The sequence below is a fragment of the Scyliorhinus torazame genome, chromosome 31, assembly GCF_047496885.1.
Source record: "Scyliorhinus torazame isolate Kashiwa2021f chromosome 31, sScyTor2.1, whole genome shotgun sequence".
Taxonomy (NCBI): Eukaryota; Metazoa; Chordata; class Chondrichthyes; order Carcharhiniformes; family Scyliorhinidae; genus Scyliorhinus; species Scyliorhinus torazame.
Window position 1 is genome coordinate 28,991,387 of NC_092737.1, and position 16,437 is coordinate 29,007,823.

General features: G+C 46.0%; 1 protein-coding gene across 1 annotated transcript in view; it reads left to right on the forward strand.

The window, feature by feature from the left end:
- LOC140404600 (scavenger receptor cysteine-rich domain-containing protein DMBT1-like) overlaps positions 1-16,437 on the forward strand; it is a 243,460-nt gene that overhangs the window by 126,605 nt on the left and 100,418 nt on the right. Inside the window, exons 9-10 of the mRNA XM_072493200.1 lie at positions 3,930-4,229; positions 15,851-16,165. Coding sequence (XP_072349301.1) covers positions 3,930-4,229; positions 15,851-16,165 — 615 coding nt within the window. The remainder of the gene's footprint in view (positions 1-3,929; positions 4,230-15,850; positions 16,166-16,437) is intronic.

Consider the following 16,437-nt stretch of genomic DNA (forward strand, 5'->3'; position numbering starts at 1 on the left):
GTGGAGAACCTTCCGAGCGATCTTTGACAGTGTTCAGTAAAGGTTCATACGGACAAAAAAGAAAGACGGTAGAAAGGGGAAAATCGACCGTGGATATCTAAGGAGATGAGGGAGAGTATCAAATTGAAGGAAAACACATACAAAGTGGCAAAAATTAGTGGGAGACTAGAGGACTGGGAAGTCTTTAGGGGACAACAGAAAACTACTAAAAAAGCCATAAAGAAGAGTAAGGTAGCCTATGAAAGTAAACTGGCTCAGAACATAAAACAGACAGTAAAAGCTTCTAAAAATATATAAGACAAAAAAGAGTGGCTCAGGCAAATATTGGTCCTTTGGAAGATGAGAAGGGAGATTTAATAATAGGAGACGGGGAAATGGCTGAGGAGCTGAACAGATTTTTTGGGTCAGTCTTCACAGTGGAGGACACAAATAACATGCCAGTGACTGATGGAAATACGGATATAATAGGTGAGGACCTTGAGATGATTGTAATCACTAAGGTATCAGTATTGGGCAAGCTTATGGGGCTAAAGGTAGACAAGTCTCCATTCCCTGATGGGATGCATCTCAGAGTGTTAAAAGAGATGGCTAGGGATATTGTAAACGCACTAGTGACAATTTATCAAAATTCACTAGACTCTGGGGTGGTCCCAGAGGATTGCAAAGTAACAAACGTGACACCACTGTTTAAAAAAGGAGGTCGGCAGAAAGCAGGTAATTATAGGCCGGTAAGCTTAACTTCGGTTGTAGGGAAAATGCTGGAATATATCATTAAGGAGGAAATAGCGGGGCACCTGGAGGGAAATTGTCCCATTGGGCAGACGCAGCATGGGTTCACAAAGGGTAGGTCGTGTCTGACTAATTTTGGTAGAATTTTTTGAGGACGTTACCATTGCAGTACATAACGGGGAGCCAATGGATGTGGTATATCTGGACTTCCAGAAAGGTTTTGGCAAGGTGCCACACAAAACGTTGCTGCATAAACTAAAGATGCATGGCATTGAGGGTAAAGTGGTAGCATGGGTAGAGGATTGGTTAACTAACAGAAAGCAGAGAGTGGGGATAAATGGGTGTTTCTCTGGTTGGCAACCTGGAACTAGTGGGGTCCTTCAAGGATCAGTGTTGGGCCCGCAGTTGTTCACAATTTACATAGACGGTTTGGAGTTGGGGACCAAGTGCAATGTGTCAACGTTTACAGACGACACTAAGATGAGTGGGAAAGCAAAACGTGCAGAGGATACCGGAAGCCTGCAGAAGGATTTGGATAGGTAGGTGAATGGGTTAGGATCTGGCAGATGGAATTCAATGTTGCCAAGTGTGAGGCTATCCATTTTGGGAGGAAGAACAGCAGAATGGAGTATTATTTAAACGGTAAGAGTTAAAACATGCTGCTGAGCAGAGGGACCTGTGTGTGCTGGTGCACGAGACGCAAAATGTTGGTGTGCAGGTGCAACAGTTGATTAAGAAGGCTAATCGAGTTTTGTCTTTCATTGCTAGAGAGATGGAGTTGAAGACTAGGGAGGTTATGCTGCAATTGTATAGGGTGTTGGTGAGGCCGCATCTGGAGTATTGTGTTCAGTTTTGGTCTCCTTACCTGAGAAAGGACACATTGGCACTGGAGGGAGTGCAGAGGAGATTCACTAGGTTGATCCCAGAGTTGAGGGGATTAGATTATGACGAGAGGTTGAGTAGACTGGGACTGTACTCCTTGGAGTTTTGAAGGATGCGGGGGGATCTTATTGAAACATATAAAACTATGAAGCTAATAGATAGGATACAAGCGGGCAAGTTGTTTCCATTGGTCGTGGAAAGCAGAACTAGGGGGAATAGCCTCAAAATAATGGGAGGTAGATTTAGGACCGAGTGTAGGAGGAACTTCTTCATCCAAAAAGGGTTGTGAATCTCTGGAATTCCTTGCCCAGTTGAGCAGGTGAGGCTCCTTCTTTAAACGTTTTTAAGAAAAAGATAGATACCTTTCTAAAGAATAAAGGGATTCGGGAATATTTTGTACGCGCCGGAGAGTGGAGCTGAGTCCACAAAGATTAGCCATGATCTCATTAAATGGCGGAGCAGGCTCGAGGGGCCAGATGGCCTACTCCTGTTCCTAATTCTTATGTTCTTAAGTCATTATGTTTAATAAGTTTATCAGTGCTTAATTTGTTAAATTTAGTGTAGATTCCCAACCAGCCAATGAGGTCACACCTTTTCTGTGAAGTAACTTAAGTCCCCCCCCCCCCACCCACATACACACACAGACGCACACTGACACACACACAATTTGAAAAGGTAATGAAATATAAAAATTGAGAAAAATCACTTACCTTCCGAGGGTCTCAGGTGCTCTCTGGTTCTCTCCCTGCAAGTTAAATGTTACAGGCCAGGAGAAAGAGAGAGAAGAAAACATTAGGGGAAAAGTACCTTCTCCCACTCTGCACCGAATTACCTCACTGCACCAAATTACCAAGTACCAAATTCCCACTCTGGATATGTCTCACTCCGGCTGTGTCTCCTTGACATGCGCAAAGGCACCGGCCAGGCATGTTCATTGAGTGATCAGAGAGATTGCCAAATCTATCCACATTCGCTCAGGGAGATTTTGGAGGTGAGGCCAATTAGCAATAGTGACCTGAACTCCAATATTGTTAAGAGGAGCTTGTTTGAGCTCAGTGCAAGAATGTTTTGAGCCCCAAAAAGGTGATCATGAAATAATCACCCCATATCTTTCAAATAAAAAAATCCGAAGCACTATTTATTTGGCAGCTTACCCCGCTGCTGCTGTTTTATTCCAGTTCCTGCCCCTGATTGAAAGGCATTGCTCGTCATCTTAAATTACACAAAGCCTCATCGTGTATTTTGTGAAGATTTAGATTGGCCCAAATTCACGTTAGCTTACTTGGAGCTCATGGAAGAATGTTACTTTAAAATACTTCATAATAGCTTCCAACATTTTCCCCACCACATAAGACCATCGTGTCTCAGAGTGGCTAATCTTTAAGAGTCTGCTCCGCCTTTCGATCCTGAGTGATATCTTTCTCAGCCACATAACCACTAGTTCCCAATATTAATGAATAACCTATCTATCGCTGTATTAAAGGCACTCAGTGACTTGGCCTCCGTAGCCTTCTGCGGCAAAGAGTTCCAGCGATTCACCACCCTCTGTCTGAAGAAATATCCTCCTCATCTTAGTTGTAAAGGAGTGTCCCTTCAGTATAAGGCGGTGTCCTCGTGTTCCTGTCTCTCCTATCAGTTGAAGCATCTTCTCCACGTTAGCCGATCCAGCTATCTCAATATTCTTTACGTGGCAATGAGAAAGCCCCTCAACCTCCTAAATTCGTGACCCAGAGACATAGAAATCCTACGGGGCAGAAATAGTTCGTTCGCCCCATTGAGTCTGCACCAGCCTAGGCCCACAGCTCCACCCTATCCAGGTAACCCAATAACCCCAGCTAACCTTTTGACACTTAGGGGCCAATTCACCTAACGTACCCATCTTTGGACTGTGGGAAGCCCACGCAGAAAGGGGAGAAGGTGCAAACTCCACAGAGTCACCGGAGGCCGCAATTAATCCTGGTCCCTGACCATGTGATGGAGCAGTTCTAACCACTGTGCCACCGTGATGCCCTCAGCTTCTAATCATATGATAAGCTATTGATTCGCGATGTGCATCTTGTGAGCACATGTGTGTGCCACCGGGCCTGTAGTTTGGCGCTTTCAGTCTCCCTCCCGTACGAAAAGATTCACGTGGTATCTTAACGAAATTTGACAATTGATTTGCTCGCCTGAATAATACTTTGAAGAATGAGAGTTTTTATACGGTCGAACCGATTGTCTAACTATTGCAATTGAGCATCGTGAATGGAGGTTTACAGAGAGGAATATTTCTGCAGTTTTCGAATTGGTGTAACAATACAATGTCGTGTTCATTTCAGATGTATTGGAGCGACCCACCATCTCTCAGGATCCTGATATTCTGGTACACGTGGCAGGAGGTTCTATCAGGTTCACCTGCACAACTCCGAATGATTACGTGGAGGGTCGATTCAAATTGATGAAAGACTCAAATGCCACTGAAGTAAAGGTGCTCAGTCCCAGCGAGATTGCTGTAACTTTTACTCTCAGCAATCTAAGCGCCAATAGCGGAGGAAATTACAGCTGCCTCTATGAAAGGGATGTGTCCGGGGTGTGGATTTCTTTCACAGCTAGCGAGGCTGTGCAAATCCGTGTGATATGTAAGTGGCCCTGTAGTTTGTCCTTGCTGAGACTTTGAGAAGGTGTGATGCAGTTCGTGTATCTTGAAGATGAGCGAAATCAATGCAGGGCATAAGGAATGAATGGATTTCGGTGCACATAATGCCTCATTGCTTCAGGGCAGTGACCAAGCCAGCAGATTGCTGTCCATCCTCGGTTAACCTTGGACGGAATGGCTTGACGGAAGGGCCTGTTTCCATGCTGTAAACTTCTCTGATTCTATGACTCAGTCATTGTCGAGCACAGTTAATGGTGAAGCCTGTTGTAGTGTGTTTGGAGACATCTGTCTGCCAGGGCCAGGTAAAAGCAGTAGATTTCCTTCCCTGAATTTGAGGCCATGCCGTGGGATTGGTGATTAGCACCACCCTGGTTAATACACTGGGAACCCAGGTTCGAATTTCACCATGGCTGCTGCAATTTGAATTGAATATACCTCGATGATTAAAGGTCTAACGATGACAGCGAGACGATCATCGATTGACGTGCACAATCTATCTGCTTCACCAATATCCTGAAAGGAAGGAAATTGGCCTTCATTACCTGGTCTGTCCTACATCTGTCTCTGGACTCACACAGCAATATGTTAGGACTCATAACCTGCCCCCTTCAAGGGACAATTAGGGATGGGAAATGATTTTTTGTCCAGCCGGCGATTCCCATGTCACATGGAAGGCGTTAAAAAAAATTGGTATGCAATTCATGACCGTCGATTTCTGTTACATGTCACCATCAATTAGAGCAAGTGTTAGAACAAAGAACAAAAAAAAGTACAGCACAGGAACAGGCCCTTCGGCCATCCAAGCCTGTGCCGACCATACTGCCCGTCTAAACTAAGACCTTCCACTCTTCCTGGGTCCGTATCCCTCTATTCCCATTTGTCAAGATGCCCCTCAAATGTCACTATCGTCCTCCGCCTGCAGCGAGTTCCAGGCACCCACTGCCCTCTGTGCAAAAAGACGTGCCTCGAACATCTCCTCTAAACCTTGCCCCTCGCCCCTTAAACCTATGCCCCCTAGTAATTGACCCCTCTACCCTGCGCAAAGGTCTCTGACTATCCACTCTGTCTATGCCCCTCATAATTGTGTATACCTCTATCAGGTCGCCCCTCAACCTCCGTCGTTCCAGTGAGAACAAACCGAGCTTATTCAATCGCTCCGCGTAGCTAATGCCCTCCATACCAGGCAACATCCTGGTAAATCTCTTCTGCACCCTCTCTAAAGCCTTCACATCCTTCTGGTACTGGCGACCAGAATTGAACACTCTACTCCAAGTGTGGCCTAACTAAGATTCTATACAGCTGCAACATAACCATAACACCATAACACCATAAGACAGAGGAGCGGAAGTAAGGCTATTCGGCCCATTGAGTCCACTCCACCATTCAATCATGGCTGATTTCTACTCCATTTACCCGCACTCTCCTTAATTCCTCGAGAAATGAAAAATGTATCACCTTCTGTCTTAAAGGCACCCAACGTCCCGGCCTCCACCGCCCTCTGTGGCATTGGATTCCACAGACCCACCACTCTTTGGCTGAAGCAATTTCTCCTCATCTCTGTTCTAAAGTGACTCCCTTTTATTCTAAGGCTGTGCCCCCGGGTCGTATTCTCCCCTGCTAATGGAAACAACTTTCCTCCGTCCACCCTATCTAAGCCATTCATTATCTTGTAAGTTTCTATTAGATCTCCCCTAAACCTCCTAAATTCCAATGAATATAATCCCAGGATCCTCAGACGTTCATCGTATGTTAGGCCTACCATTCCTGGGATCATCCGTGCGAATCTCCGCTGGACCCGCTCCAGTGCCAGTATGTCCTTCCTGAGGTGTGGGGCCCAAAATTGCTCACAGTATTCTAAATGGGGCCTAACTAATGCTTTATAAAGCTTCAGAAGTACATCCCTGCTTTTATATTCCAAGCCTCTTGAGATGAATGACAACATTGCATTTGCTTTCTTAATTACGGCCTCAGCCTGCAAGTTTACCTTTTGAGAATCCTGGACCAGGACTCCCAAGTCCCTTTGCACTTCAGCATTATGAATTTTGACACCGTTTAGAAAATAGTCCATGTCTCCATTATTTTTGCCAAAATGCAAGACCTCGCACTTGCCCACGTTGAATTTAATCAGCAATTTCTTGGACCACTCTCCAAAACTGTCTAAATCCTTCTGCAGCCTCCCCACATCCTCCATACTACCTGCCCCTCCACCTATCCTTGTAACATCGGCAAACGTAGCCAGAATGCCCCCAGTCCTGTCATCTAGATCGTTAATATACAACAGGTTTGTTTCAATGTCACTAGCTTTCGGAGCGCTGCTCCTTCCTCAGGTGAATGAAGAGGTCTGTTCCAGAAACACATATATAGACAAATTCAAAGATGCCAAACAATGCTTGGAATGCGAGCATTAGCAGGTGATTAAATCTTTACAGATCCAGAGCTGGGGTAACCCCAGGTTAAAGAGGTGTGAATTGTACCAAGCCAGGACAGTTGGTAGGATTTCGCAGGCCAGATGGTGGGGGATGAATGTAATGCGACATGAATCCCAGGTCCCGGTTGAGGCCGCACACATGAGTGCGGCCTCAACCGGGACCTGGGATTCATGTCGCATTACATTCATCCCCCACCATCTGGCCTGCGAAATCCTACCAACTGTCCTGGCTTGGTACAATTCACACCTCTTTAACCTGGGGTTACCCCAGCTCTGGATCTGTAAAGATTTAATCACCTGCTAATGCTCGCATTCCAAGCATTGTTTGGCATCTTTGAATTTGTCTATATATGTGTTTCTGGAACAGACCACTTCATTCACCTGAGGAAGGAGCAGCGCTCCGAAAGCTAGTGACATTGAAACAAACCTGTTGGACTTTAACCTGGTGTTGTAAGACTTCGTACTGTGCTCACCCCAGTCCAACGCCGGCATCTCCACATCATGGTTAATATACAAAGAGAACAGCTCTGGCCCCAACACTGAACCCTACGGGGCACCACTAGTCACCGGTTGCCATTCCGAAAAAGAACCTTTTATCCCAACTCTCTGCCTTCTGCCTGACAGCCAATCGTCAATCCATGTTAGTACCTTGCCTCGAATACCATGGGCCCTTATTTTACCCAGCAGTCTCCCGTGAGGCACCTGATCAAAGGCCTTTTAGGAAGTCAAGATAGATAACATCCATTGGCTCTCCTTGGGCTAACCTATTTGTTATCTCTGCAAAGAACTCTAACAGGTTTGTCAGGCACGACCTCCCCTTACTAAATCCATGCTTCATTGTCCTAATCCGACCCTGCACTTCCAAGGATTTAGAAATCTCATCCTTAACAATGGATTCTAGAATCTTGCCAACAACCGAGGTTAGGCTAATGGGCCAATAATTTTCCATCTTTTTCTTTGTTCCCTTCTTGAACAGGGCGGTTACAACAGCGATTTTCCAATCCTCTGGGGCTTTCCCTGACTCCAGCGACTTTTGAAAGATCATAACTAACGCCTCCACTATTTCTTCAGCTACCTCCTTTAGAACTCTAGGATGTCGCCCATCTGGGCCCGGAGATTTATCAATTTTTTGAGCTCTCAGTTTCTCTAGCACTTTCTCCTTTGTGATGGCTACCATATTCAACTCTTCCCCCTGACTCACCGGAATTGTTGGGATATTACTCATGTCTTCTACTGTGAAGACTGACTCAAAGTACTTATTTAGTTCCTCAGCTATTTCCTTGTCTCCAATCACAAAATTACCAGTGTCATTTTGGAGCGGCCCAATCTCAACTTTTGCCTCCCGTTTATTTTTAATGCATTTAAAGAAACTTTTACTATCATTCCTAATGTTACTGGCTAGCCTACCTTCATATTTGATCCTCTCTTTCCTTATTTCTCTCTTTGGTATCCTTTGTTTGTTTTTGTAGCCTTCCCAATCTTCTGGCTTCCCACTACTCTTTGCCACATTATAAGCTTTCTGTTTTGCTTTCATGCATTCCCTAACTTCCTTTGTCAGCCATGGCTGCCTAATCCCCCATCTGATAACCTTTCTTTTCTTTGGGTTGAACCTCTGTGCTGTGTCCTCTATTACTCCCAGAAACTCCTGCCATTGCTGTTCTACTGTCTTTCCCACTAGGCTCTTCTCCCAGTCGATTTTCGTCAGTTCCTCCCTCATGCCCCTGTAGTTACCTTTATTTAACTGTAACACATTTACGTCTGATTCTACCTTCTTTCTTTCAAATTGGAGGTTGAATTCTACCATATTATGATCACTGCCTCCTAAGTGCTCCCTTCATTTAAGATCTTTAATTAAGTCTGGCTCATTACATAACATTAAGTCCAGAATGGCCTGTTCCCTCGTGGGCTCCATCACAAGCTGTCCCAAAAAGCCCTCCTGTAAACATTCAATGAATTCCCTTTCCTTGGGACCACTGGCAGCATTATTTACCCAGTCCACCAGCAAATTGAAGTCCCCCATGACCACTGTGATCTTGCCTTTCTGACGTGCTCTTTCTATTTCGTGGTGCATTTTGTGCCCTCGGTCTTGACCACTGTTAGGAGGCCTGTACATAACTCCCATTATGTTTTTTTTGCCCTTGTGGTTCCTCAACTCTACCCACACAGACTCCATATCATCTGACCCTATGTCGTTTAGTGCAATTGATTTAATTTAATTCCTAATTAACAAGGCAACCCCGCCCCCTCTGCCCACCTCTCTGTCTTTTCGATAGGTTGTGAATCCCTGGATGTTTAAATGCCAGTCCTGAACCCCCTGCAACCATGTCTCTGTGATGCCTACCACATCATATCTGCCAGTCACAATCTGGGCCACAAGCTCATCTACCTTGTTCCGTACACTGCGCGCATTTAAATATAGCACCTTTAATTCTCTATTGACCGTCCCTTTTTGTTTTCTTAGTAAGACCATAAGACCATAAGACATAGGAGTGGAAGTAAGGCCATTTGGCCCATCGAGTCCACTCCACCATTCAATCATGGCTGATTTCAACTCCATTTATCCGCTCTTTCTCCAGAGCCCTTAATTCCTCGATAAATCAAGAATTTATCAACTTCTGTCTTAAAGAAACTCAACGTCCCGGCCTCCGCCGCCCTCTGTGGCAATGAATTCCACAGACCCACCACTCTCTGGCTGAAGAAATTTCTCCTCAGCTCTGTTCTAAAGTGACTCCCTTTTATTCGAAGGCTGTGCCCCCGGGTCCTACTCTCCCCTGCTAATGGAAACAACTTCCCTACATCCACCCTTTCTAAGCCATTCATTATCTTAAGTGTGGTGGACCTTGGTTTACTGAGCCTTTCCATACACTGTGTCATATATTGTTGGATGGGGACTACCGTAACCTCTCCTGAGTTTTGTCTTTTCGTGCTTTTCTGTATTCCTAAGCAGCTACGCTTCCCACTGATTACTTCACCTCTTGGTTCTCTGACTTTCCCTCCCCCCCCCCACCCCCCAATCTTTAGTTTAATGTCCGATTGACCACCCTATTTACTCTTTTCGCATGAACACTGCTCCCAGCTCGGTTCAGGTGGAGACCATCCCAACGGTATAGGTCCCTCCTGTCCCAAGACTGATGCCAGTGTCACATGAAAATGAACCCCTCTTTCCCACACAACTCTTGTTACGTGTTAACGTCCCTTATTCTTGACTCCCTCTGCCAATTTGCACGTGGCTCGGGCAGTAATCCGGAGATTATGACCGATGAGGACCGGTTTTTCAATTTGAATCCTAGCTCTTTATGATCTCTAAAAAGGTCCTCTTTCTTAGACTTGCCTATGTTGTTGGTACCGACATGGACCACAACAACTGGATCCTCCCCCTCCCTCTCCAGTATCCTTTGAAGCCGGTCAGAGATGCCCGGCACCCTAGCACCGGGCAGGCAACATACCATGCGGGACGCTTTATCCTGCTCACAAAGGATACTATCTATCCCCCTGATAATAGAATCCCCTACAACTACAACTTGCCTATTTACTCCCTCCCATTGAATGGCCTGCTGAACCATGGTGCCTTGGTCAGCTGACTCATCCTTCCTGCAGCCCTGTTAGCCATCCACACAGAGAGCAAGTGCCTCATACCTGTTGGACAGAGTCAAGGGCTGAGGCTCCTGAGTTCCTAACTGCTGGTTCCCTTTACCTGCCTGACTTGCAGTCACACCCTGCTGTCCCTGGCCACTGGCAGGATTTAAACTACTTACTCTGACAGTTGTGACTGCCTCTTGAAACACAGTGTCCAGGTAAGTCTCCCCCTCCCGGATGTGCCTCAGTGTTTGAAGCTCAGACTCCAGCTCATCATCTCTGAGCCGGAGCTCTTCGAGCAGCCAATACTTACTGCAGCTGTGGTCGCTGCAGCTCGCAATGGGATCTGCCAGCTCCCACATCAAGCAGCTCAAGCACATCACCTGACCAGCCATCACTAATTAATTAATTAGTTTAATTTATGTTTATGAGTTTAGCTGTGTTTTTTTAAATTATGGGCAGATTTGCTATCAACCAATCAGATCACAGCTTCCCTCTGACGTCCCTTTTGGGGAAAACTGGAAAACAGCAAGTTACCGTTAGGTTTTTATACTCGCAGAGACTGCTCCTCCTCCGAGCGGCTCCCGAAATTAGGCCCGAAGACAGAGAGAGAACAAAACAGTCGGGAAAAAGCACCTTCTCCCACTCTTCACCGAGTTACCTCACTGAACCAAATTACCAAATTCTCACTCGGTCTGTGTCTCTCTCACTCAGGCTGTGTCTCCTTGACCTGCGCAACGCTTACTAATGTGCGCTTTCTGTCTGTCTTTTATACAGACTTCAGGATGACTCACACTAAAACTTCAAAGAGAAGAAAACAATGTATACCTTTGTGCCCCTTAACAGGCCTCAGGTGACTGCCAGATAACTGCCTCTAAACAAGTAAGGTGGGGGCAGCTTCAGCCAATAAGACACTGATCTACACTGCACTTTTAACTGAAAAACAGCAGAATTAGATGAACCACTTACCTTTCCTGGTTACCTCACTGCACCAAACTACCAAATTCTCACTGTACCTGTCTCACTCACCAGGCTGTGTCTCCTTGACCTGCGCAATGACTTACCAATTCTTATACTCAACGCCCCAGCGAATGAAGGCAAGCATGACGTATGCCTTTTTGACTACCTTCTCCACCCGTGTTGCCCCTTCCAGTGACCTGTGGACCTGTGCACCTAGATCTCTCTGACTTCCAATACACTTGAGGTTCTGCCATTCACTGTATATTCCCTACCTGAATTAGACCTTCCAAAATGCATTACCTCACATTTGCCCGGATTAAACTCCATCTGCCATTTCTCCGCCCAAGCCTCCAAATTATGTAAATCCTGCTGTATACTCTGACAGTCCTCAACACTATCCGCAATTCCACCGACCGTTGTGTCGTCTGCAAACCTACTCGTCGGACCAGTTGCATTTTCCTCCAAATCATTTATATATACTACGAACAGCAAAGCTCTCAGTCCTGATCCCTGAGGAACACCACGAATCACAGCCCTACAATTAGAGAAGCACCCTTCTATTACAACTCTCCGCCTTCTTTGCCCTAGCCAGTTCTGTATCAACCTTGCCAGCTCACGTCTGATGCCATGTGACTTCAGCTTTTGTACCAGTCTACCATGAGGGACCTTGTCATTCGCAGAATAAAGAATATTTCTGCCCCAAAGCAACAAAACATGTATAATGAGAATAGAGACAGGCGTCAAGCAAAACCAAGCAGAATGAAAATGTAGGAATGAGTTCGAGTTCTGAAGCTTCTGAAGGGGACGTCACTCGGGCGCCTTCGTAGCTCACACTGTTGTCTCATAGCGCCAGGCACGCGGGTACAATTCCGACATTGGGTGACTGTTTCCAGTTTTGCACTTGCAGGTTTCCTCCCACAGTCCAAAGATCTGCATCTTAGGTGGATTGTACAAACTAAAATTGCCCATTACTGCCCAAAGATGTGCAGATTATGTGCATGGGTCATATTATAATTGCGGATCAGTGTCCAAAGATGTCCAGGCAATGCCGAAAGTCCATGGAAACCTGCCCCTTAGTGTCCGTAGGTGAGGTTGACTTATGTGGATTGGACGTAGGAGTGGGCCAAATTCTTTCGGAGGTACGGTGCAATCGCCCAGCGCTGGATGGCCTCCTTCTGCAGAGTAAGCAAGCTATACGTTATGAGCAATGCGAAACAAATATCATGTGTTGGGGAAGGGAAGTATTATGCATGGAGAATGCACTCTGTTTGGTGCATAATACAATCAGAGAGTCATTTAGGTTTACAGCAGGCAAACATGCCCTTCGGCCCAACTTGTCCATGCCGCTCATGTTTTACCACTAAGCTAATCCGAATTGCCCGCATTAGACCAATATCGCTCGATATCCATCTTACCCATGTAACTGTCTAAATGCTGTTTAAAAGATAAAATTGTTCCCGCCACTACTACTGCCTCTGGCAGCTCATACCAGATGCTCACCACCCTCTGTGTGAAACAATTGCTCCTGTGGACCCATTTGTATCTCTTCAATCTCACCTGAAACCAATGCCCTCTAGTTTAAGATGCCCCTCCCTTCAGGTAAATATGCTGTCTTGCTGCTTCATCTATGCCCCTTATTATTTTATAGACCTCTGTAAGAGCACCCCTAAGCCTCCTACGCTCCAAGGAAAAAAGCTCCAGTCTATCCAGCCTCTACGTATAACTCACACCATCAATTCTCTTTTGCATCCGAGTAAATATTTCCAGCACTATTTCTAGTTTTATAATATACTTTCTATAAGAGGGGGACCAGAACTGTACACAGTATTCCAAGTGTGGCAATGTCTTGTGCAATTTCAGCAACATTTCTCAACCCCCGTATTCTGACGAATGAAACCAAGCATGCCGAATGTCTTCTTCACCACCCTGTCCACCTGTGACCCCACATGAAGGAACTATGAATCTGAACTCCTCGATCTCTTTGTTCTAGAACTCTCCCCAACTTCCTACCCTTAACTGAGTAGGTTCTTCTCCTCTTCGATCGACCAGAATGCATCACCTCACATTGATCAAAATCTAACTTCATCTGCCGTTCATCAGCACACTGGATTAAATTGGATTTATTTATTATCACGTGCACCGAGGTACACTGAAAAGTATTTTTCTGCGAGCAGCTCAACAGATCATTAAATGCATGGGAAGAAAAGGGAATAAAAGAAAATACATAATAGGGCAACACAACATATACAATATCACAACATAAGCACTGGCATCGGATGAACCATACAGGGTGTAGTGTTAAAGATGTCAGTCCATAAGAGGGTCATTTAAGAGTCTGGTGACAGTGGGAAAGAAGCTGTTTTCGAGTCTGTTCACTGGCCAAATGATCAAGATCCAGTTGCAATCCAAGATATCCTTCTTCACTGTCAACAATGCCACCAATATTGTTGACATCTGCAAACTTACCAACCATGCTTCCTAAACTCTCATCAAAATCATTAATATAAATCACAAACAACAGTGGACACAACAGTGATCCCTGAGACACACCACTGACCACAGGCCTCCAGTTTGAAAAACCAACCTCTACAACCACTCTTTGTCTTCTGTTGTCAAGCCAATTTTGTATCCAATTGGCTACATCACCCTGGAACCCGTGAGATTTGCATTTATGCACACTACCTTGTCAAAGCCCTTGCAAAAGTCAATGTAGACAACCTCGACTGCACTGCATTCATCTACACTCTTGATTACCCCATCAAAAGAACTTAATCAAGTTCGGCAGGCATGATTTTCCACTCACAAAGCCATTCTGACTGTCCCTCATCAGTATATGTTTCTCTAAATGCCTGTAGATCCTGTCTCGCAGAATACCTTCAAACAACATATCCACCACAGACGTTCGGCTCACCGGTCTGTAGTGCCCAGGTTTTTCCTTGCGGCCCTTCTTCAACAAAGGCTCACCATTTTCTCCCCTTCAATCATCAGGATCCTCACCTGTGGCTTTCGAAGATTCAAATATCTCTGCCAGGGGACCGGCAATTTTCTCCCTCGCCTCCCACAACTTCCTGGGTTTAATTTCATCAACTCCCTGGGATTCAAGGCACCTTAATACTTCCACCATCCGCTTCTCTGTAATATGCACACTCCTCAACACATCACTATTTATTTCCCTAAGTTCTGTAACATCCATGCATTTCTCAACAGTCAGTACCGATGAGAAATATCAATTTAGGAACTCACCCATCTGTGGAACCGCATCCAAAAGACGTCCTGCTCTCTCCCTCGTTACTCGTTTGCCATGTATGTAGCTGTAGAAGCTCATTGGATTCTCCATTGTCGTTTCTGCCAAAGCAATCTTATTTCCCTTTTCTGCCCTCCTGATTTCTCTCTTAACTCTACTCCCACATTGTCTGTACTCTTCAAGGGATCCAGCTGCCTGTGCATGTCATGTGCCTCGTTCTTCATTTTGACCAAGACCTCAATATCCCGAGTCAGCCGAGGTTCCCTACGTCTTGACTTGCCCTTCAGGCTAAGACGAATGTGCTTCCCCTCAGCCCTGGTTAACAGTTGTGAAACCGTCCCACATACCAGCATTCAAACAGAATCCCCAGATCAACCTTTGAATGTTCCTGCCAAAAACATCAAAATTGGCCTTGCACCAATTTAGAATTTTATCTTTTGGGCCAGACCTAATATTCTCCAGTGTCCAACGTTGTGCAGGTTAGGTGGACTGGCCTTGCTGAAATTGACCATTGGGGCCCAAAGGTAATAAGGCCAGGTGGAGTGGCCATGCTGAACTTCACTCTTAGAGTCCAAAGCTGGGCAGGTTCGATGTAATAAATGTTGGATGTGTGTTGAGGGATGTGCAGGTTAGGTGGATGGACAATGATAAATTGCCCTTTTGCGTTCAAAAATGTGGCGGCTTGGTGGATTCGCCATGATAAATCTGCACCTTCTTGTCCAAAGATGTACATTTTTGATGGATTGAACATGAAAAATTGTCCTTGTGTACCCCCAAATTTGCAGCATAACAATGTTTTTTAGTGAAGTAAATATGCCTTCCTCACCTGCTCTAGCCCCTCGTGTGAGGCCAGACCCCCAGCAATATGACTGACTGTTCGTGCTCTCCGCCGTGACCTTGCCCAATTAAAGGGGACTTGGGAATGGTCAATAAATGCTGGCGCAGCCAGTGACCCCCACAGCCCCATGAAGGAGCGAAGATAAATATCTGGCTTGTAATTTCTGCAGATCAGATACTCGGAGTCCTGCGGTGATCAGCTCAATTCCTGTGTCCTCTGCACCTGACCATCAGGAACAATGCACAATTCAGGAACACTCTCCATTTACCTGGATGAGTGCCGATCCAACAATACACAACAAGCTTAACACCACCCAGGACCAAGCAGCACTGTTTCGTTTCCACATCCATCCAAATCCCTTCACCACCGTCCCACAGTAGCAGCCGTGTGTACTGTCTACAAGATGCATTTCTGCGACTCTCCATGGCTCCTCCGGCAGCACCTCCCAAACCCACCATCACGCTAACCCGGTAGCAAAAGGGTAGCAGATACATGAGACCATCAACATCTGGAGATTGGGAGATTGAGGCAGGAGTAAGAATTATTTTTTTATTTCAGGGCCGCGGGTGAGGCTGGTGAATGCCACCCATCGCTGCTCCGGCAGAGTGGAGGTTTACTACAACGGAGAATGGGGGACGGTCTGCGATGACAGCTGGGACACACTGGATGCCAGAGTGGTCTGCAGGCAGCTTGGCTGCGGCGCAGCTCTGTCGGCGCCCGGCAGCGCAGCCTTCGGACAAGGCACCGGGAAGATCTGGATGGATGATACGGCCTGCGAGGGGACAGAGCGCGCTCTCTGGACTTGCTCATTCTCAGGGTGGGGCAGGGAAAACTGCGGCCACCAGGAAGATGCGGGCGTGATCTGCAACCCAGGTAATGTGATATCCGGCCATTCGAAAGGCGGACTTCGCAGTTGGGAGACTATCTTTTAGGTTTACAGCGCTCAGGTTTTAAAGGCAAGAGTTTAAAAGTAGGATTCACCCGGTCAAAGTTTAGCGGTGGTGAAGACTCTGTTTATTGTCTGACTTTTATACCTTAACTCAAAGAGCGCGTGCGGGTCACAAGGACGTTTCCATGGACATTCTAATCACTGGAAATTCCTACTGACATTCTCATACCGATAGTACCAACAGAGAAATAGATAG